The sequence below is a fragment of the Pipra filicauda genome, unplaced genomic scaffold (genome assembly GCF_003945595.2).
Source record: "Pipra filicauda isolate LSUMZ 115617 unplaced genomic scaffold, ASM394559v2 scaffold610_size221990_pilon, whole genome shotgun sequence".
Lineage (NCBI taxonomy): Eukaryota > Metazoa > Chordata > Aves > Passeriformes > Pipridae > Pipra > Pipra filicauda.
In genome coordinates this window covers 31,103-53,608 of record NW_024104766.1, presented here as the reverse complement: position 1 = coordinate 53,608, position 22,506 = coordinate 31,103, and the positions used below count along the sequence as shown (strand labels likewise).

At 37.4% G+C, this 22,506-nt stretch overlaps 1 protein-coding gene across 7 annotated transcripts in view; it reads left to right on the top strand.

Annotated features, from left to right (window-relative positions):
- RAPGEF2 (Rap guanine nucleotide exchange factor 2) overlaps nucleotides 1-21,252 on the top strand; it is a 179,049-nt gene extending 157,797 nt beyond the window's left edge. For all 7 annotated transcript variants that reach the window (XM_027747967.2, XM_027747966.2, XM_039388132.1 and 4 more), the window contains 12 exons: nucleotides 3,440-3,680; nucleotides 3,926-4,309; nucleotides 5,871-6,082; nucleotides 6,163-6,286; nucleotides 6,882-6,905; nucleotides 7,961-8,184; nucleotides 8,844-9,032; nucleotides 10,758-10,910; nucleotides 12,908-13,133; nucleotides 14,721-15,280; nucleotides 17,661-17,966; nucleotides 19,144-21,252. In XM_027747967.2, the coding sequence (XP_027603768.1) occupies nucleotides 3,440-3,680; nucleotides 3,926-4,309; nucleotides 5,871-6,082; nucleotides 6,163-6,286; nucleotides 6,882-6,905; nucleotides 7,961-8,184; nucleotides 8,844-9,032; nucleotides 10,758-10,910; nucleotides 12,908-13,133; nucleotides 14,721-15,280; nucleotides 17,661-17,966; nucleotides 19,144-19,169 (2,669 nt within the window). In that variant the 3' untranslated portion in view covers nucleotides 19,170-21,252. The remainder of the gene's footprint in view (nucleotides 1-3,439; nucleotides 3,681-3,925; nucleotides 4,310-5,870; nucleotides 6,083-6,162; nucleotides 6,287-6,881; nucleotides 6,906-7,960; nucleotides 8,185-8,843; nucleotides 9,033-10,757; nucleotides 10,911-12,907; nucleotides 13,134-14,720; nucleotides 15,281-17,660; nucleotides 17,967-19,143) is intronic.
- The last annotated feature ends 1,254 nt before the right edge of the window (nucleotides 21,253-22,506 follow it).

Below are 22,506 nucleotides of genomic sequence, written 5' to 3'. Positions count from 1 at the left end.
TCTGAGAGAGTTGGAAGATAGATTTTTTTTTTTGCATTTTATCTGATGACTAGTGTCTGACACCTTAAAGATATACTTTATCAATAAGAGTCTAACTTTTCATCAGCACTTTTTCTATAACTGGCGGAAGATTCCATTCTCTAGCTTCTTGCTTACCCAGACCAGTCAGTTCTAGGTAATTAATGTGCCCCTATTGCCAAGCACAGCAACTGGCTAACTTCCAGAGCTGTGGGCATTGCTGACTTACACAGCTCCAACAAACCCCATGAATTGAGAAGGGCAGCCGTTGCAGGCCTGACAACCCTTCCATCACAGATGGAGTTCAGAGAAGCTTAATAAACAAATAAGGTTCTACTGTTTGCCTTTTACTTTGAGGAAAGGACATAAATACGATGTAATGCCATTGCTCCAGTGTTTTAGCAGCTTTTCCATTATCTTTGTAGTAAGTGTGGTTTTTTTATCATTAAAAAAAAAAAGTTGGGTTTTTTCTTTGCTTAAAATTTGCCCAAATGTCCACACACTGAATATACTTAAAGTAATTCACAGGTAAAATTTTTTTCCTGTATAGGAAGGAAGGGAAAGAGGGATTGAAATAAAAAACATATACCTTAAGGACTTCAGAGATGGTTGCAGTGTAGATAGAAGAGGTGAATTATTCCTCTATATATTTTAAGACTTGGACAAAATTAAACCCTGCAGTTTTAATTCCTTTTACTACCTTGGTCTAAATTAAAGATGGAAACGGAGGCAGACTGCAAGAAATTGAATGCACTGGAGAGAAGAAAGAGAAAAGTGGTAGAGCAGCTGTCCTTTGAGGCTTTGGTGTATATCCCTTAGGACAGAAAATAAAACAACTTACTGTTTTGGAAGGATAGTCTTTGAGGAGAAAGTGTGAACAGCTTGAAATCTGCAAGAAGTCATTTTAGTTTCTGTTCTGATTGGCTCAGGCTGTTTCAAACATACTTTAAAAGGTTTATTTTTAAATGTTCGATAGCACTTTGATTTCTCTTTTCTTGTGCTGTCTTTGTTATATGATTGGAAGTCAAAATAACATAGTAATGATGCGCTGCCAGTCACCAGTACATTTTTTGTCCCCTCAAAATCTTTCTAAGGGCCTAGACTCCTATCGTACAGCATTGCATTCTTCATCCTGCCACTCCAGTTTCCTTTATGAAAAGGAGGGAAGTGGGGTGATTACGATTCTCTTCAAGCGGTGTTTTATTTAAAAATTATTGGGCTGAATTACTTGCTACCATTGTTATAGCTGTAATAATTTCACTTGCTGGCAGACTTCTCTGTATTCTGGGTTAGAGCTTTTGCTACCAGCTCTGACAGGTAAGCAGCCTGAGAAATTGAGTGGTAAAATGCAGCACTAAAATGGGACTTTCCTATTTGCTGATCTCTGCGTTTCTTCCTATTGGCTTCAGTGATCCAACAGTGCAGATTATTTTCTCCTTGCATAAAATACTTGTTTCTTGGGAGTCTTAAACAATTTCTAACCTTTGTATTGTCTACAGTAGCTTCCCAACTTTGTAGCATTTCTTTGAGTGGCAAGTATTTCTCTAATAGCAAGAGGCAACAAGATCTAGGGCATGGTCTGTTTTTCAGTAACATCTCTGAAAGGCTGTGTCTTTGGCATCTGCCTTCCTCAAGATGTCAAAAAATGTAGAAAATATTTCAGGCACTCCTCTGTATCCCTCTTCAACTAATTACTGAAGGAAGATCGGTCAATATAGAGTTGGTGATAAAAGGCAAAATCGGCTTGCTAGTTATAAAGTATTTGTAGATTTGACTCAAGTGCTTAGGAAGGGCCGAAAAATGGCCTGTAATATTCTATATGTGTAATTGATGATGTAATCACTCAGTTCTAGTGTGTTTTGGTATTAGTGCTTCTCAAGCTACGAAAAAACTATTGTGAGCTTGAAAGTTATGGGCTTAGTTGCATGAAATTTGTAAACTGATATATTTAAGCCTAAACAGCCTTTGTGGCATGTAAATCAACTCATATCAGACAGATTTATCTTAATGCTTTCTCAGTCACTATTATGGAAACATGCAGCAGCAGTGGGGAGATTTAATTTCTGTTCTTTTGTCACAAGATTTCTGCTGCTGAATAGATCTTTCTGTAGTAACTTTGGTACGTGTTATGCACATTCAGGACTTGTCAGAAAAGATTGTGGTTGTATCAAAGTAAATGTTTTCATCTAGCAGCTGTTTTTTCAGTATTTTTTTTAATGATGGTCATTTTGTGGCTGCAGATTCAGAAGGCTTTCTATTATTAAATATTTTCTTGCTTGTATGACCTCTGGGATCTAAAAAAATTTATTTTTTTTAAAACCCTGTATTAATTAAAGAAAGAAAAATTACTAGATGTCATTTCTCACAAAACTAGAAAAGCTTATTTATACCAGAGGGAAGAAGTTAAATTAATTGAAAGTACTTGCCAGTTAAAAATACCTGATGTTAAAAAACCCATGGTGGATAGCTGTACAATTTCATCTTTTTTTTTTTTTTCTTTTTATAATACAGTGATAACAACCAAATGTCAGTTCATTAATGGGTCTGGATTTCAATCCATTCATCAAAATATGAAAATATGCATGGATTTGGTATCTCCATATACCTTATGGAAATCCCAAATCCAACATTAGGCAGGTAGTTTTCCATATTTCCTAAAAATCAGTCACCTTGTAGGTGTTCACTGTAAGTTTTGTGTCACCAATCACTTGAAACAGTAATATATTTAGAACTTGAATATTTTTGATGGTTTGTTTTATGTCTGGCTGCTGTAGTTCTTAGTTACTAAAACATTGGCACAGAGAACTAAAGAGCAAAGTTTTCAGTATGTTACTCACACATTTATCATTATGATCTAAATGTATAAAGGATAGAGTATTTTTGATAATTGAGTACTTGGGTGCATTAATACTACTGCACTTTTATTGTGTACACATGCATGCTGGGCACTATACGAGCATCTTCCTAGCCACTTATATGTATACATCTTCCCTTTGTGTGTGGCACTATAGTTGAGTGTCAGAGTTAAGTAAATGTGTCTATTTTCTTTAAAACATCCTTAGGAAGATTGACACTCCTATCACCAAATTGTTTAAGCTTCTTATATGTCATTGTATAGAATAGCGTAGCTTATGTCCTGGATTTTTCTCAGACTTAAACAGAATTTTCCAACACCTGTGAAAATCAGACTGCTCGTTAGTTTGTCTGTCCAAACTTTGAAAATGTTAACATATTTTTGTGGCTTGCTCCATCTATAGCCTAACTAACTTCTTTTCCTGGGTGTTATTAGAACTAGTCTTTATGGAAGTAAAAACTTAGCACTAGTAGTTAAACTCAATGTAACTTGCTTATTCTTATACCATTAAGTTTTTATTTTTTATTGCTTACTAAAGTGCGTAACTTGCATGTAATTTTTTTCCAGACTTGCCAGATCAAGTTCTGCGGGTTTTCAAGGCAGACCAGCAAAGTCGCTACATAATGATCAGTAAGGACACAACAGCAAAAGAAGTGGTCATCCAGGCTATCAGGGAGTTTGCTCTCACTGCGACCCCTGATGCATATTCACTATGCGAAGTATCTGTCACACCCGAGGGTGTAATCAAGCAAAGAAGGCTTCCTGATCAGCTATCCAAGCTTGCTGACAGGATACAGCTGAGTGGCAGGTAAGACTGGAGACTGAGCTAAAGCTGATGATGCCAGTTTATTGTCAAAATCCTGTTAAAGGAGTGTTATTTAATTATTAATGTTCTGTTTCTTTGCAACAAGTTGCTGCTTATGCAGCTTTTCATTAATACCTACGTGTGGTAAAATTAGTTTTATTGTAAGATTCCAACTGGATCATTGCTGTAACTTTCAGCATTAATCAAGTATATTGTATCTAGTATCTTTTTGAATTTTGTTTTTACAGGTATTACCTGAAGAACAACATGGAAACAGAAACTCTTTGTTCGGATGAAGATGCTCAAGAGTTACTAAGGGAAAGTCAAATTTCCCTACTACAGCTCAGTACTGTTGAGGTGGCTACCCAACTCTCCATGAGAAACTTTGAGCTGTTCCGTAATATTGAACCCACGGAATACATAGATGACTTGTTTAAACTCAAATCAAAAACAGGTTGCGCTAATCTAAAAAGGTTTGAAGAGGTGATAAATCAAGAAACATTCTGGGTGGCTTCTGAGATTCTAAGAGAAACCAACCAACTGAAAAGGATGAAGATCATTAAGCATTTCATTAAGATAGCACTACACTGCAGAGAATGCAAGAACTTCAACTCGATGTTTGCCATCATTAGGTATGGCCAGTAATAATTTTACTTCTAAGTAAAAAGCAAAGTCTTACTTATGTTAGTTAAAAAAAAAAGTAATTAACAGAGTAAACCTAACATCAACACTTGGCAATCCAATAAGGAGGGCATTTTCCAGTAATCTGAACTTGCCATTGAAATGTTTGCTGAAATATTATTTAGAATGCTGCTATTATGTACTTACTGCTTAAGACAGCATGGCAAGAGTCATTGGTGAACATGGCACTAGAGAAACTACTGCACTTACTTAAAAACAGACCAAGAGAAACAGTAGTTATAAATAGAAAAATTAAAGCATTGTCATAAATGAATGTGTTAATTTCCTAAAGGCAGCTTATTTTATATGTAGTTCTCAGTATCTTGAATTCATTCAGCCTTTGTTTTTCTTTGTATCAGCAGTTTCTTGCATGGATCTCTGCTAACAGTCAATACCAGACTGTGATATTATACCATATTGTAGGCTGTAAATAAAGGTCTTTCAATAAGAATTTTAAAAAGTACTGAAAATCTCGGACAGAAAACCTTTTTTACTTTTGGAATGAAAAAGAAGAGAGGAAACTCTAATGTGTGTGTTTATACAGATTTTTTAAAAGCCAACAAACAAAAACCCCCAAATATTTTCTGTTACGAAAAAGCTTGAATAAGTTGCATTAAAATGACAATTTTATCACTGTCTCTGACAAAAGCTCTTGTCACGTTCAGTCAACAGATTGAATGTAACACTTTTTCTGGTTTTGAATGTCGTTCGATCAAATGTGGCAAATTCTAAAGTCAAGGATCCACACTGATAATCGGTCAACATCTCTGAGACCTAAAAATATTGAGATTTTGTTCAGCTATTTCAGCTGATCTCAATGAGAAATAAAAGCAGCCTTCCTGCTAGGAAAAACTTGAGTGAAGGAAAGATTCCAGATACCAAACTTTCCCATAGGTAGAAATTAACAGCGAGACAGGCGGTGTCATTACAGGGAGCAAAACCAGTGTTTTTACCAGGTACAGCTTCCATATAACCTCAAATATAGAAAGTGTTACAAAATTTGATCTAGACAGAAAAAAGTCAGATGGATTATTGCAGAAAGAAGGCATGTCACTTTGCTATCACCACCTGAACATCATCATGTGGGTGAAAGATGTTTTTTCCTCCAGTTTGATAATCTAGAAATAAGGGGTGATCCTGAGGTACTCTAAGATTAAAATATTATTATCAAATTCAGACACTGTTCCACAGCAGCAAGTACATAGTCTGTATAAAGTTTAATTACTCATCCAAGTGTAATTTTATCTGTTTATAGTTACATCGTTCACATATCTCCAGTTTTTATGGCTTTTATAAAAATGACCTGAATTATTCTGTAATAATAGTTATTAGCGTAATAATTCTGTGCTGGTGAAAAGAAATTTTCACTTTCTGTTACTTTATTGACATTGTTGTGCTATACTGTTCTAGCTATATGGTATTTCTCCCATACAAGATTTAACATGGTCTTTTACAGGATTTTTTCTTTCTTTCTCTTGTTCTTGAACTTTTTTGCACTTTTTTTGTTTCAAGTGGCCTGAATTTGGCACCAGTTGCAAGGCTCCGAACTACTTGGGAAAAGCTTCCAAGCAAGTATGAAAAACTGTTTCAAGATCTACAGGACTTGTTTGATCCATCTAGGAATATGGCAAAATATCGTAATGTCCTTAACAGCCAAAACCTACAGCCCCCTATTATCCCCCTGTTTCCTGTTATCAAAAAAGACCTTACATTCCTTCATGAAGGTAAAAGCAGAAGTACATCATCTTTTACCAGCTAAGAAAAACTAACTTTCCTACCTAATTACTGATATTGTTGATTGTAGGAAATGATTCTAAAGTGGAGGGCTTGGTCAATTTTGAGAAGCTGAGAATGATTGCAAAGGAGATACGCCATGTCGGTCGCATGGCGTCTGTGAACATGGATCCTTCTTTAATGTTTAGAACAAGGTAAGTGTGTTGTATCAGGCAAAGCTTTTCCCAGCTGAGAGAAGCCTAGGTGTCAGCAAGAGGGGCTTTGGAGTGGTATGAGATTCTTGTTGTTAACAATTTGCCAAAATAATGTGGTAGTCTAAAACTGGAGAAACCATTACGTTTTGTGCTTACTGATACATACTAGAAATGTTTCTTGTTCTTCTTTAGCTGACAGTTACTTCATAAAAATGAGATTCTATCAGTGGGAGGGAGGGGGAAAAACTGTCTCAAAAACATATGTATTGGTCTGTTTGAAACATTGACATATGCCAGTTTATAATTTTGTAGACATAGTAATGTATCTGAAGCAGTGTCAGCTAGTAGTCTTAGAAAACATGGAGTGAATGCTCTTTGGCTTCATGTTAGACCAGCTTATTGCATACTCTTTTTCTTAATTTGAGGTAGAAGAGTTTGTAATATCTGACTGTGTGTTCAAGTCAAGGCTCTTTTTAATATTTGTGAGCTTCCAGAACTGCTTGTTGTGAGGTCTGGTCTTTTTCTTTCTGAGCTTGTGATCTTTCTCTGTCTCTCCTTAAACCCGTGCTTTACTCTTCCTGACTCTCACTTGCAGGAAGAAGAAATGGAGGAGTTTGGGGTAAGTGGTTGGACACAACACACACAGACATTCATTCTTCCTTTACCATTTGCATTGTTTCCTACTTGCTATCTTTAATTTTCTGGTGTTTTGACATTTTTTTTCTTTTGTTAACCCTTTTTACTGACAATACATTTACATTTTCATCTAGGAGTGCTTTTGCTTTTGAGGCTATAACACAAAAATTTTAAATTATTTTTAAGTGGTTGTAGATAGAAAAGGGATGTTCTCCTCCCACCTCCAATTTAAATCGCTAAAGGAAGTGACTTTGCATCAAAGAGAATTATAAAATGACAAGGTTGCAACAGCTGAAAATAGCTGTTAACTTTGTTATGCCTATTAAGCAATTATCACAATCAAATACAAAAGTTAAAACTTAAAGTATCTGCTAGACTAACTTATTTTCATATTACAATTCAGCCATCATTTTTGCCTTAACAATTCAAGACCGATGCATAGCTTTCATATAGATACACATACATTGAAATGTGCATGACACTTTTTATTTCATCATGAACAAGCTGATCATTTTATTTAACAAAAAGCTGTCTTCAACCTCACAAGTTACAAAGAAGTTCTGTTCTGTAAAACTGAGCTGTACATTTTGTATACAGTCTGATTTAAAACGTAGAGGACTTTCAAAATGCCTTCTGTATATGTATTTGAATTTGAACCTCAACTGTAGTCTTCTGTCAGCATTCCCTTATTGCATGAGCTTTTCCTAATGCTCCAATCTTCTCAGTAGTTGGCTTATGTGAGAGAGCTACCATGAATGCTTTCTAGATGTGTGAAGTGATGTTGCCTAGATGGAGCAGAATAGGTTAAAATATATGTGTAATTAAAATAGCGCCTGTAACCAAGTAAAAAGATTTCCTGGCCCTCATCTTTCTGTCTGTTACAGCTGTTTGATTTACTGGAATGAGGCATGTAAGCTTTGACTGTAGACTGACATTCATGCAATATTTTGCATGTTTCATGTTTATCAGGTGATACTGTGTTGGACTAAGTCATACCTTTCCCCTCTTTCCTCTTCCTCCTGCCCCCCTTCACTTCAGGTCTCTCAGCCAGGGCAGTACCAATGCAGCTGTGCTGGATGTGGCGCAAACAGGGGGCCATAAAAAGCGGGTCCGTCGCAGCTCCTTTCTTAATGCTAAAAAACTGTACGAAGATGCTCAGATGGCACGGAAGGTAAAGCAGTACCTCTCAAACTTGGATCTGGAAATGGATGAAGAGAGCCTCCAGACACTGTCTCTGCAGTGTGAGCCAGCCACCAACACATGTGAGCATTGTCATTTGCTATGGATTTCAAGGAAGCTGTTAAATATACCTCTGTTTCTAGTCCAGAGAGGCAATTTGGAACAGTAACTAGACAATGAGGTGGAAAATTAGGTGTGTGGTCATTTTCAAGTACTGAATGTCTATGAATCTTAAGAAAATAATCCTGTAGGTTAACAGGATAGAGACATAGTATTTATACAGGTGATAAGGCTTTAAGATGATGTCACACTGAAGTGTACAAGGGCTTTTTAACTTTGTCTGTACAAAGGATCTGGAGGATCAGAAGTTTTTCTATGTGCTCAGGTTATTGGTGTGAATAGGGATACGGTTATTCTGAGGGAATAGGGGTTTTCCTTATGTCCAGGTGTTTCAGAGATACTTGGAGGGCTGTATCTGGAGGCGGCAGAGGAGGACCTTATCCTGGATATATCAGTTTCATTTTGATTTGAGAGAATGCTATATGTTGTGCCCTTCCCTTGCTTCAGGGTAGCAAGAAGTAATAATTATATATCCATTCTGAATCAGTTTGTAGTCCTTAATTGTACAAGTATTTGAGCGCCTTTTAGTTATTAATTGGAGAGCTTCGTACTGCTAAGACTAAAACACCCACCAAGTTTTTAGCTAGTAGTCATTCTGTATTTTCTCCCCTTTCTTGCAAAGTGCCGAAGAATACAGGAGACAAGCGACCTGGAAAATCTGAAACATCACCAGTGGCTCCCCGGGCAGGCATCCAGCAGAAAGTGCAGCAGCAGCAGCAGCAACATAAAGTAAACCAAGCATTGCAGGTCCCTGCCGTATCTCTTTATCCCTCTCGCAAGAAAGTGCCAGTCAAAGACCTCCCACCATTTGGTAAGTGAAACAAGGAAGCATTTGGTTTAATACTCTGAAGTTTGTTCACTCATGTCAGGGAGATATTTTGAATCATATAAGGTTCAGGCATTTATTTCTGGTAGTATGATATGCAGGTTATGCCAATTCATGCGGTATCTATCCATAATTTTATTCTCTAAAAAAGGGAAGAAAGAAATCTAGGAAAGCATCCTGTCAATTTAATCAGTACAAGTATTTACTTGTTACTAGCAGCTGGAAAGAAGAAATGGTTCTGATCGTTTGCCCTGGGATCTTAGCTTAACTTTTCTAAAGGGCTCAGGGACATGAAGTTCTTGAATGATCCATCTGAGATGTCTCCAAAGTTTTGGTGTCTCTTCAGAAGTTGAACTTTTAATGTGAAATTCAGGCCCACTCAGGTTGGTGGTCCTGTTAGAAATGTAGGTCTGGAGTTTCACATTGACAATTGTCCCTTTGGCTTCTGCTCCCTTCTGCTTTTTTATCGTTGTTATTCAGTTGTTGCTGCCTCCGTGTTGCTCAGAAAGGCACCAGACTATAGCAATTTCTACTACTCTGATTTCTGAATCTGTGTCCCAGAATGTATACATAACATATATGCATTATTAAAGAACTTCTTAAATCACTTAAAGTGTGGTAATTATCCTAATAAGTATATGTAGCATAACTGGCCCTTCCTATTGCACGATGGTAATTTCACAAGAGCTTAATTCTGATTTCACTCTTTATCAGTTTTTCTCATGCACTGCTTAGGCTGCCATAAAGCATTAGAAGCAGCAAAATGAGCAAGAAACAATTCATTATTTATCTATATCTTGTTGATTTTACCATTAATTTTAAATCTTAAAAGGACTTTGAAGCTCCATAGACTGCATTTTTGCTCAATGGTGGCAAAGTTTCTGAAAACTGAGTAGATTATGCTGATGGAGCAGCTATAAATTATTGATAGCAGGACTGTGATCCAACAGATCAAAGATAAATTCTGTGAATGCTTGAAAATAACCTCTATCAAAAGCATTGGCAAAACTGTCAGAGAAGCTCTGATTTCACTGTCCTAGAGTGGATTTTTGAGGGGAGGGGAAGAGAAAAAAGGATAAATGTGGCCTAGGAAAAGCAATTCGTGGTGCCCTAGATCTTTACATCATACATCATCTTCAGGATGTTTTTACTCTTTAGTTTCCCAAAATAAATGGGTGCAGAGATAGTTCTCAAAAATGAAAGGGAGAAAGGCAGCTGCAGGATGACCTTGTTTCATAAGCCTAATCTTATTAATGTCCTTTCCAGCTTTCTTTGACCTTCTAGGCTACTCTGAATAGAAAAAAAACCAGAACAGTTTCAATTCTTACTATATAAATCTTCACTAACCGGTGAGATTGATTTGTGTCTGTATTCAACATAATTTTAGTTCAAGTTTTTCAGTAGCCATTCCTATGCATATCCTCAATTTAAGTATTGTATAGGCAGTATTCTGCAACATCAAATCTTCATTGTGTTTTCTGTGGCAAAGTATTTATTTTAAGTGGCCAGAATGAAAGACCATCTGCACTAATATGTGGAAATAAAGCTCTACATTTTAAACAGGAATAGGTTTAAACATTTTGCTTAATTTAAACTGGTATCAGAAAAGTTAGGGTTTTTTCCTGTATGGTGTCTGCTCTATAAATGCATTGTAAAGCATGAAGATGTATTTATACTGGACTTTACATCTATATTAATTCTTACTTAAAGGCATTAACTCCCCACAAGCTTTAAAGAAAATTCTTTCATTATCGGAAGAAGGAAGTTTGGATCGTCACAAGAAACAATCTGAAGACACAGTCTCAAGTGCATCTTCACAGCTGTCTTCTCCTCCTACTTCACCACAGAGCTCTCCAAGGAAAGGTATTAGATGTTCAATATTTCTCATCCTGTTTCCTGAAACTCATGGACTTAGGAAGCTTCTAAGAAAGAATTTGGACAGTTGATAAACTACTGCTGCTCTTATTTTTGTCACATACGGTCAACAAGAGGGCAGGAAATGTAGCACAGTGTGGGATACCTAAAAGGATAACTGTGAATCTGATTTCTAGGGTACTTGAAAGCCCTGTGGTTATCAAAAGCCAGGAAAAATAGCCTGGTATGATACAGGATTTGATGCAGTAGGTCGCTCTCACTGCAGCTGCTTTTGACAAAAAATATTTCTATCATCAGTGCTTCCTGCCAGTATAACGATGTGTGGTTGAAAACTTAAAATCTTTGTACAGCATTGACCACACTGGCCTATTAGAGGAATTTATTTGCTGTGTCATGTATGTGGATGGGATGTGACTAATGTATGACCGAAGGGCTTAAGATATTTAGGATTCAGATCACTACTACAGAATATTTTAATAACAGCCTGATTATTCAAGCCATGTGTATGACTATTTGAGGAATGGTATTACACATTGGAGCTTCCTTGACCAGGGTCTTTTTAAGTGATTTCATAGAGCTATTTTTTTATAGTGAATTTAGGACTTTAAAGGGATTTTTTTAAAGCCTGGTTTTTTTTTTCCTGGTAGATGTTCTGGTTATGAATTGACAAAACAGAAGATGGAGGCACTGTGCTGTAGTTTAAACAGAAAAAAAGCCCCTTTGAAAGTATGATAGCCTAGATGTATTGCAGGCAAAGTTATTCTCTTTTCAGAATATCATAAAAGTTCAGTTTAACAGTTACATAAAATAATGTTATGGTAAAATATACATTGGGGTTGAAGTGACTTCTGTTGAAGTATTATTTACTAAAGTCAGATGGAGGAGGATATTAAGTAGAGAATATATCATCTCAAGTCCTTGTAAGCTGTCATCACGACTTCTCCCAAATATTACATTAGCAAACAGTGAATTTATATAAATATGGGCAGACCTATGCATTTCTTGAAAAAGGACTTGGAATTCTGTACTTGACTCATAGTGGGAAAAGCACTTTATTTTTGCAAAAAGCAAATCAAACATGATTTAAAAAAAACCCTTGGTTTGATGGTGACATGAAGCTAATGGTAGATTCTTTCAGACAAAAATGACAACATTAATTTCATGTTCTCAGCAAGTGAATTGGGATAGATTGGTTGAAGTAATTTTGACACTTATGTGTAGACTGAAAGCAAAAAATGAAAACGGCAGTTACTTGTGGATTTACGTTGTTTAATGATCTTTAACTTAGCTGGCAAGAACATTCAACACAACTTTGTTTAATACTACAGCAAAAACTGAATTTGCTTCTGTGACATGGTATGCAGATTTTATCTCAGTCTGGCTGTGTCAATGCTGCCTCCAAATTTCATTATAATTCTGGTAATATATACTATTTGGTATAACAAAGAAAGCTTGAAAACCTGGCCCTCTCTCAGCCAAGATATGTAGTAAGCAGTCAGCCCAGACATCTGGGCTTCATGTTGTATCTGCTGTTCATCTGTGAAGCGTAGCTTTGCAAACAGAAAAGTGGTATGGGAAGGTCTCTTGGAGTACTTTAAGCAATAGACTCATCCTGAACATCTCTTTCATTCCAGTCTTGGAGACAGTGTTTATGCATAGGCAGTTTGTTGAGAAGTAAGATTTCATAATGTGAGGATATGAGTATGATGATGAATTTGAAAAGAATTTGAGGTAGGAGGGCAGAGAAGAAGGAAGATGAGCAGTTGGTTTGTAAATGAATAGTGTGTGTTCCCACAATCTTAGACCTCTGATTAAGAGACCAAATACACAGTGTTACGCAGTTTTGCTGTGTATCTTTGTCTTTTGCAATGCTGTGTAAATGTAATCGTAGCTTTGCTCTACAATGGTAGCAGTATGGCCAACTGCCTGACAATAACTTAGCAGGTGTCTTGGAGAGTCCTATTAATATGATGTTCCCTTTGCAGGCTATACTTTGGCTCCTAGCAGCACGGTGGATAACTTTTCAGATTCTGGTCACAGTGAAATTTCTTCTAGATCTAGTATTGTCAGCAATTCATCTTTTGACTCTATGCCAGTCTCCCTGCATGACGAGAGGAGACAGAGGCATTCTGTCAGCATCGTGGAGACAAATCTTGGTGTGGGAAGGATTGATAGAAGAATCATGATTGAACCAGATCAATACAGCTTAGGGTAGGAATTTTATTTGTGCTTGCTTACATTATACTTTCATATAGTGTGTATGTGGCATGTGTATTTGTCCATGTAACTTTCTCTGCATCTCTCAAGTATTTTTTCTCCCCTGCTCTTAAAAATGACTCTTTCAATGCTGCGTATTGTGATAATGCTCAATTTCTGACAGGAAAAGGTTTTGCACTCCCGAGTGCATGATGAGGTCTACAGCAATAAGAGTTTACCTCGGAAGACTTACCATCTGAGCATTTCAGTGATACTGTAGATTATCCTCTTTGTGGCAGACTAGTATCCTAGCCTGCTTCCTACGTGGGGAATTAACTGAATTAGATGAAATATTATTCGTACAATTATTCAGTGATCAAACTGAGAACAGAAATAGCTAGTGATTTTCCAGTCTGTTTCATGGAAAAGTGCATATTTGTCTAACTCCAAAATATTTTGCCCCAAATATCTCTTCTATTCAACAATAATTGGAAGCTAAAATTCACATTATGCAGCTGGTTTTCTAGGTAATTAACTTCTGTAATGGTGGGGAAGCTAGTGCTGTGAGGAGTTCTCTAAATCTCTGGTAGCGAGCCTTGGTGTGAAAATAATTGGAGCTCTGGCTCCTATTATCTTCACTTACTTTTTTTTTTTTTTTTGAGCTGTTATTCGGATGCTTCAGTCCTCTGAATAGTTTCAAGGGCTTTAATCCTGCAGTGTCTGCAAATGGCAGACCTGTTCCAAAACTGATGTATTTCAACTCTGGGAATCCCAGGCTATGCAAACTCTTTAATCAGATGTCTTAATATTTGGAAGAACAGGATTTCAGTCTGCATAGCAAGCTGCCCTGGAAGAACAAATCCCAGGAGCCTGGATAGCTGCTAAGCAAAAGTGACACTTTGTCGGTTTTCTCTGCTGCTATGTAAGTGATAGTGTCAGGCTCACTTAATTGCTGAGAGGCTACAGAGAACATGTTTGCTCTAGGAAGTAGCACATGTTTCCAAAATTAAGGTTGAAATACATTTCCATTTGCAGGAAATGTTGAAAATTGAGCTTTCAGAGTTTCCTTGGCAAAAAAAAAATAATCTGAAAAGTGAAACCTAAATCTGAATATCAACCACTTCCTTCTAAAACTCTAGCTTTTGAACCTTTGCTTTGCATGGCTGGAAAAGCAGTAGGATAACCCTGTCTATCAATCTGTTCGCCTTTATGTGTGTCAATGTGGTTTGCCTGTCTTAAAAGGCTGCTGCAAAGTTAAGATTTTATCTTTTGAAATAACTCTCTGAAGTGTAAAGTTTTATCAGGTTTTTGTTGTTGTTTTTCCTTTATTGAGGATGAGCTTGAAAGCAAAGTGTCCTGTTCTCAAAATTGAATTAGTCATTATTGCAAGCAAAAGATACTATAAGGCGCATCAAACCTTCAATCATAGAATCATAGAATGTTTTTTGTGGAAAGGGACCTTTTAAATGTTATAAAGGTCATCTAGTCCAACCCCCAGATATGTTTGTTTTTCTCTTGATTGTTGAATTGTGTGTCTTGTACATGATTTCCAATTCCAACACTGGATTTTATTTTTTTTCCCCATCATCACTGTGCATCTAGCTCATATGCACCACTCTCAGAGACCAGAGGCCTGTATGCTGGAGCAACTGTGCTTTCTTCTCCTAGTACAGAAGAACTGTCACAGGATCAGGGGGACAGAGCTTCGCTTGATGCAGCTGACAGTGGTCGTGGTAGCTGGACTTCTTGTTCGAGTGGTTCTCATGATAACATACAAACAATACAGCACCAGAGGAGCTGGGAGACTCTGCCTTTTGGACATGCTCATTTTGATAGTTCAGGCGATGGGGCAGGACTGTGGGCCTCAGGCAGCCATATGGACCAGTTGATGTTCCCCGATCATGGCACAAAATATGGCAGGCAAAATCAAGGCAGGGAGGGCCTTGATCAAGCACAGTCCAGAGCAAGCTGGGCATCCTCAACGGGATACTGGGGAGAGGACTCAGAAGGTGATACAGGTACCATAAAGCGGAGGGGTGGGAAGGATGTTTCGATTGAAGCTGAAACCATTAGCATAACATCTGTACCAGCAGAGGAGACTAAACCGACTCCTGTGCCCACTCATACAGCAGTGTCATCAAGTAGTTCAAAGGGGCATGTTGGTAAGTTAAGTTTTGTTTACCATGAAGTATTTTAATTCATTTGCTTATAGGTTTTTGTATTGTTCTAAAACTACATTTCTTTTGTCTAGTTTGATTTTTTTTTTTATTGTTTAAGTTTTAAAACAAAACTGAATATTTTGCAGTCTCTCTTAAATTTTTCCCTTTAACTATGCAAGGGAAAATAGCATTTATTGTTGATTCTCAGTTCTGGCAGTGCCTTTGTGTCTCTAGAGAGCCTGCCATACATCAAAAAAGTAGCTCAACTGCTGGACAGTGTTTTGAGAGGTTGATGTATTTAGATGTCTGTTCTGAAATGTGAATTTCTCATCACAGTAAGGCTCCATATACTATATTTAGAAGTCTTAATAAATGTGACCTGATTTTTGTAGAAGTGTTTTACTTTATACCTCTATGACATGTCTGATAATTGTGAATATTCTTTACTTCTGAAAATGGGATCACTTTGTGCTTAAATACCAACTGTAAAATATTTCTTTGGCCTGCTGAAACTGAGGAGGTTTCTAAGAAGCTAGAGGTGAAATACATTTATATGCATTCAATAATAGAAAGATCGTATAATCTGTAAATTAGTATGAAGGTGTCTTTGGCAGAACTTAACATTTTTCTCGTACTGTTCCTTCTGTACATCCCAATTTTTAGGCCATCCAAAACCTCTGCATTTTTTCCACTTTTCTTCCTTTCATTCCCCTTCACTTTGCCTTTTGTCAGGTTAATATGAAGAATTATCTAAGAGCCATTTTTTGCTGACACAGCTGAAAGTCTGCCAGGATGAGGTCATGCTGAGACCACTGTGATAAAATGACTTTTCCGTTTTCTGCTCAAGTATATTGCTTAGCAGTGATGCATTGCTTCAAAGCTTGGGTGCAGATCTGAATCCCTGGCCTATGAAGAGGAGGAACCTGTTCAGTTCAGGACTTCGGGTTCAGATTCATGCCCCTCTCCAATTTTTTTCTTTGATACGCTTGCTTTCCTCCAGAATGTGTAACAAGCGTGTTTCCAAACTTGCCTCTCAAGGCAGTGGTTACCACTATGTTTTTAGGGACTTGAAAGAACATGAAAGAGACTTGAAAATTCAAACCAACACACTACCACGAAATTCACTACTATTAACTAATTATCCTGCAAATATAACTCTGTGTATCACTGTCCAGCAGAACCCACTGTTTTGCGTAGTACTTCTGCACTGAATAGACATTGATCTCTTGCAGTATTTCAAGAGGATTTTTCTCCAGAATTTCTTCTCCTTTTCAGAAATATTTGAATAAAATTTCTCAGAAACCTCTTCTTGCTGCTTTGCTTAGTTAAAACAGTTTGTCCAAGAAAATACTTAGAATCTATTGGAAACTATTTGGTTTGGTTATAATACCGAGGATTTATTTTTAGTCTATAAAAACTCGTATCTGAATAGCACCGGTCCATTTTGAGCTTGTACTGCCCTTTCATTCCAATCATGCTGCCTAGTGCAGGGTGGTGGTGTCATCACCGCTTGTGCAAGAGTACACAGTGTATGACAAGCTGTGGAGACTAAATTGTCTGTGTCAGTGGTTTTCCCTGCTTTATTTGTAAGGTTTGTCAGTGAAGTGGTCACGTGTTAAAGGGCTAGATCCACAACAAGTGGATCTAGCGTCTCAAAGACGCAAGTGACTTTTCTAACTACATAACAACAGGGAGTCTTGCCTATCTGTTGTGTGTCTGCAGATGCTTAGAATTCTTAACTGCTGTTTTCTCCCTCGAAGTTCTCTCCAAGAGAGAGCTTCTCAGTATGCCCAGAGTTAAGTCTTGTTCAGGTAAACAGTTATGTCTCAGTGAGATCCACAACCTAGGTGGTGGTCTCTCGATCTCGTATATAAAATCATATTCAATCATGGGCATACTCTTATGGGCATACTTTCAGTTTTGCAGAGAATACAACCATGGGGCAGTGGACAGTTGTGCATTCAAAATATATGGAGATGAAGCCCACTTCCGTACCTTTTGGAATTGTTTGCTGCTTCTGTAGACTCTTGTGTCTTCCATGTTACTTTGATCACTGTACGTTTTATTCTATACAATTGATGGAACAGCTTCAGTTGTGAAGTTTGAACAAATTCCCCATGTAATTTGATGGATTTTGTTAGACTAATGCTTCACTACTGGAAGAATAGCTGCATCCTGTGTATGTTGTATATTCTGTACTTTCTTGATTGATTTATTTTTCGCAGGCTCATATGCTCATAGCATATGATGGTTAACTTTTGTCCTTCAGATTATTTCTTCCTGGGCTGTTGAGTTGGTTGATGTTTACTTAATAACTGTCTGTTTTCCTTTCAGCAATGTTTCTTTTCCTATCTCTTATAATCATCTGTTGTTTTCCCTGCAGCACGAAAAGAAGGTCGATATCGGGAACCACCTCCAACTCCGCCTGGTTATGTAGGAATACCTATTGCTGAGTTCGGAGAAGGTGGCTCCCATCCAACCAGAAAGCCTCCAGATTACAACATAGCACTTCAGAGGTCTAGAATGGTGGCACGGACATGTGAGACTCACGGAACATCAACTCCACAGCAGCAGTCTCATGGCCATTCAACCAGCAGGCCTGCGAACAAACCTCAGTGGCATAAACCAAATGAGTCAGATCCACGTCTTGCTCACTATCCGTCTCAAGGGTTTTCCACAGAGGAAGATGGTAAATTTCTAATTGGTAGATTTTGAGTGGGCTGCATGCAAAACTGGTCAATGCTTTCACAGACACAAAGCAAATTACACAAATGTATTCTGCCATAGAAATTCTTGCCATAATTTGAACTCTATTTCATTTTCAAAACTTGCTATTTGTTGACTTTTTGTAAGGGAAGGAATTCAGTTCATCCTAAATATGGTTTAAAATTTGGAACGTAGGTCCATGTATGTCTTGGACAGCCAAGTAGTTGGCTTAGACAACTTCTCTGGAGGTGCCTGTGTTCACCATGTACCTCCCCTAATTTTTTTGCACTAACCATGTATTTAATGATCAAAAAGTAGCCCGGTCTATAGAGTACCTGCCCATCCACCCCACAGAGCGTCATTGGTCAGGTTTATTTGGACAGTCACTCACATTCTACCTGAAACTCTTATGCTGTGGACACTGGATTTTCCACTCCAACTGTTTCACATAATGAGCCCACTGCTGTCTTGCTTTCTCACTGGCCCAATTGTGTCTGCATCTTTGTGCTTTAACTCAACTATAATGCTTTTCTGTGGAGTGTAGGTGTGGCTGGATTGAAGCTCTAGGCCTAGGTGCTCAATATTTAGGCAGGATGGTGCCCAAATCACGCATTCGAACTCTTTTTTTGCCTAATGATAGAAAGACTAACATTCCCCTTCTCCCTCTAACCGCTTAGTTGCTAAGGTTTTATGTGCAGGATGAACTCTGCAGTTAAATATGATGAGATTAAAAAAATGAAGTCTGCCTTAACTGAATTGCCTCAAACTTTAAGAGTTACCATGACAGAGAATGTTAATTGTTTTTACCAATGATGACTAAATTGAAGGTGTATTCAGGGAAAAATATAAGATGCCTTTCTGAAACTACTGGCCATCTAGGAGTAGCTGTTGTGTTCCTTGGGCTGAGGAACTGCACCTGGCTCAGTTAGGCAATTGTCTTATTTTCTTCAAGAGCAAAATTACAAAGAAGTACTTCCCACGAGATCTGAAATGCACTGAAATTTAGATCGTTTTAAAGTATATACCTAATAGAATGAAATGGAAAACACATGAGCACAGTACACATACTTGTTGTTGTATGCACAGGTTTGTTTCATTCAGTAGCAGTCTTGTTCTATATGAACTAAATTCTGTTTTCCCTTATCCTATTGTATTTGCAGAAGATGAACAAGTCTCTGCTGTCTAAGATTTGGACTTTTCTGGATCCAGAATGAACCACCTTAAAGGAGAGCACAAGAAGACGTCCCTAGAATAGGAGCCTTGGAACTACGATTAAAGGATGGTGGACCTATTTGCCTCCTTCCCTGCCTTAAAGCAGCATGGGGCTTCTTCCTCTGCCCCTCCCCCTTCTGTCCCCTCTCCCCTTGCATGTGAAATACTGTGAAGAAATCGCCCTGGCACTTTTCAAACTGTGTTGCTTGAAATGCACAGTGCAGCAATCTCCAAGCTACCACTGTCGCTGTCTGCCACATCACACAGTATCATTCCAAATTCCAAGATCATCACATCAGGATGATTAACTCTGGCTGCACTTCCCAATGCCTGGAAGGGTTTTTTTTTAAATCTTCCTTTTAGATTTTAATCACAATCCTAGCGCTTAGTCTCATTGGGATAATGAGATAAGTTAGTTGTCAAATTACATTTGGCCTTTAACCTATGAAGAGAAAAATGCTTTGAGATCCTTCAAGGAGGCAGTGCTTATTTGCTTGTTTACAATGCCTTTGTTACAATTTTGTATGTTTGCATTTGGAAGATCAAATACTGCATCTGCATAGTAATTACAGTATTATTTCACACCTCTAAGTAGGGTTGCCAGCCTGAACTCCTGGAGAGAATATTGCTATCATGTGGCTGAGCAGGGCAGAAGGGAAGGCAGAGGCTACAGTATGCAGCCTTTCCTTGACCATCTAGCTTCGCTCTTAATGTGCCCCACCCTGGAATCTTCACAAGTTTGTAAATGTTAGTGTTAATGCCATTCTCATTCGGGTCTGGTGTAAATGCAGAAACACAGTGCTTGCAACTGGTCGATGATGGAAGAGGACACTGTGTGTCTCATACCTGTGCCTTGTGGAATACAGGATGGCATACTAAAAAAGTGTCCCGTTCTAATAAGACAGATGGCAACCCCACCTTTAAGTTATGTACTTTTTTTTTTTTTGCTATATAGTAGTTTATATTAAAATAAAAATTAACTGGATAACGCTGCAGTGAAGCCAAGTTGGGATGTCACAGCTCGTGTCAGCTGTTAACACTAATATAATAACCTCCATCTGTTGACTTTGACATTAGGGGATAGACGAGCCTTTAAGTAAAAAAAATGACATGATTAGATTTGCCAGCCTTTGCAATGCAGAAATAGTCACAAGTGTTAATGGCTTCATGGAACACTGCATGTATAGAGAAGGCCAATGTGTAGCAACCACTTGCTCACAGCTGCTATTAACCCTAGAATGACTGAAATGACCCTCCCCTCTATTTTTGTGTTGTTTTTGCACAGACTCCGGAGAAGTGAAGGCTGCCAATCCGAGTAGTACTCAAATGTGAGGAACTGCTGGTCTTGGATTTTTTTTTTTTCCATTGAACTCAGCTGATCATATTGATCAGTAGATACACGTAAATAGCTTCAACTTTTAAAGATCAAATTGCAGTGTTTTTTCACTGTATCAAACAAATGTCAGTGCTTTATTTAATTCTCTCCTGTAATCATAGCTTTTGTCTATTTGCTTATATATCACATTGTCAATTATGCATCTGTAATTTTACCTGTTATATGCATTATTTGCCAGTTTTATTCTGAAGGCTATGGACCTCATGTGCATATAGAAATACAAAATCTTAGCTCTATCACAAGTTGCACAAATGTTATATAAGCATTAAGTAATTGTAGACCATAGGACTGCTAATCTCAGTTCGCTCTGTGATGTCAAGTGCAGAATGTACAATTAACTGGTGATTTCCTCATACTTTTGATACTACTTGTACCTGTATGTCTTTTAGAAAGACATTGGTGGAGTCTGTATCCTTTTGTATTTTTAATACAATAATTGTACATATTGGTTATATTTTTGTTGAAAATGGTAGAAATGTACTATGTTTATGCTTCTACATCCAGTTTGTATGAAGCTGGAAAATAAATAAATATAACATTAATGAAGTCCATATTGATTCTTATGCATTTTACATGTTCCACATACTTGAACAAATTTATGAAAAAATTTACTTCTCTGTGTATTAATATTAAAGGGACATTGCCAAGTGATGTGGGCAAACCATTGGTGTGGAGTTTTTCTTAATATACAGTTGTGCTGCTGATAATTTTTGAAAACTTTGGTGTGTGTACTGCTGAATGAGAATGACTGATATGTTGTGTGTTCCCAGCAGAAACATTTGAGATGCCAAAAAACGTATGGTCTTTGGTGTGTATAGAATGTAAACAGTTTTAAAGGTAAAATTATGTTGATTTTATATTCTTAGTGCTGTAAAAGTAAGAAATATATGTTTTAACATTTAGATAGGGAGAAGTATGGAAAGCAATCTATTTGAGTTTTTACTGAACAAGGCATTTCAAGTAATAAAAATCACCCAATAGCATTCCCAGTAATAAAAGCTGACGTTAATTCAATGTTAAATCTGTAGATTTTATTTTCTTCCCCCAGAGGTTAAATTCATTATTTTCAATGGTATGCAGAAGACTGGGTTAAAATGGCACTGCTAAAGCCATTAACCTCTGTATCCTATTTAGTTTTAAAATGCCTGGCAGATGATGTTTCCAAATCTAAAATTAATTCATTACAAAGAAAAGCAACAAAATGCTGTCGAGATTTAAGTCTTCCTAACACAACTCTAGAAATGATCTACATTCATAAGAACGTTAAAAATCACTGAAAATATAGGATTTGTAAACATAGTCTTTTAATTGCTGTAATCTCTAGCACTGCAGGGAAGGAAATTATGGAGACTGTTAGATTTGTGTGGTGTGAGTGTCAGTCTGTGGCTAATACTTCTTGGGTACATTTCAACAAACTAAAGACTACCGTTGGTTTCGACATTAGTCGAATGAACATACGTTTTTACGGGTCTTGCCTGCAAGTTTGTCCTTCAGTAACACTAAAGGTATGTTGATAGGGAAGTTATTCCTCTAACCAACTTGTGAGGTATTTGAACTGTTTGCACACTTGTCAGGTTTTTTCCATGTGCTTGATATAGTGTTGAATTGGGCAGCATTCCCTATCCTCCCATTTATGCTTCCGTTCTGTAATTAATGTTTTTAGAACACATTATGTAGAGATGTCCTCAACACTCTGCATCCAATACACATAGCTTAATTCATTGTGGATTGGGTGATAAAGAACACTTCACACAGCAACTGATCCAATAGAAATAAAGACCTTGATGTGACTTCTTATGAAGTGAATTCTTATGTTGTTTTAATATAAGTAATACAAATTTTGTACTTATTGTGTGGATGCAGAAAGATGCAGACAAAGACCAGTTGCTGGTATTTGGTGTTGCATTCACTGAAA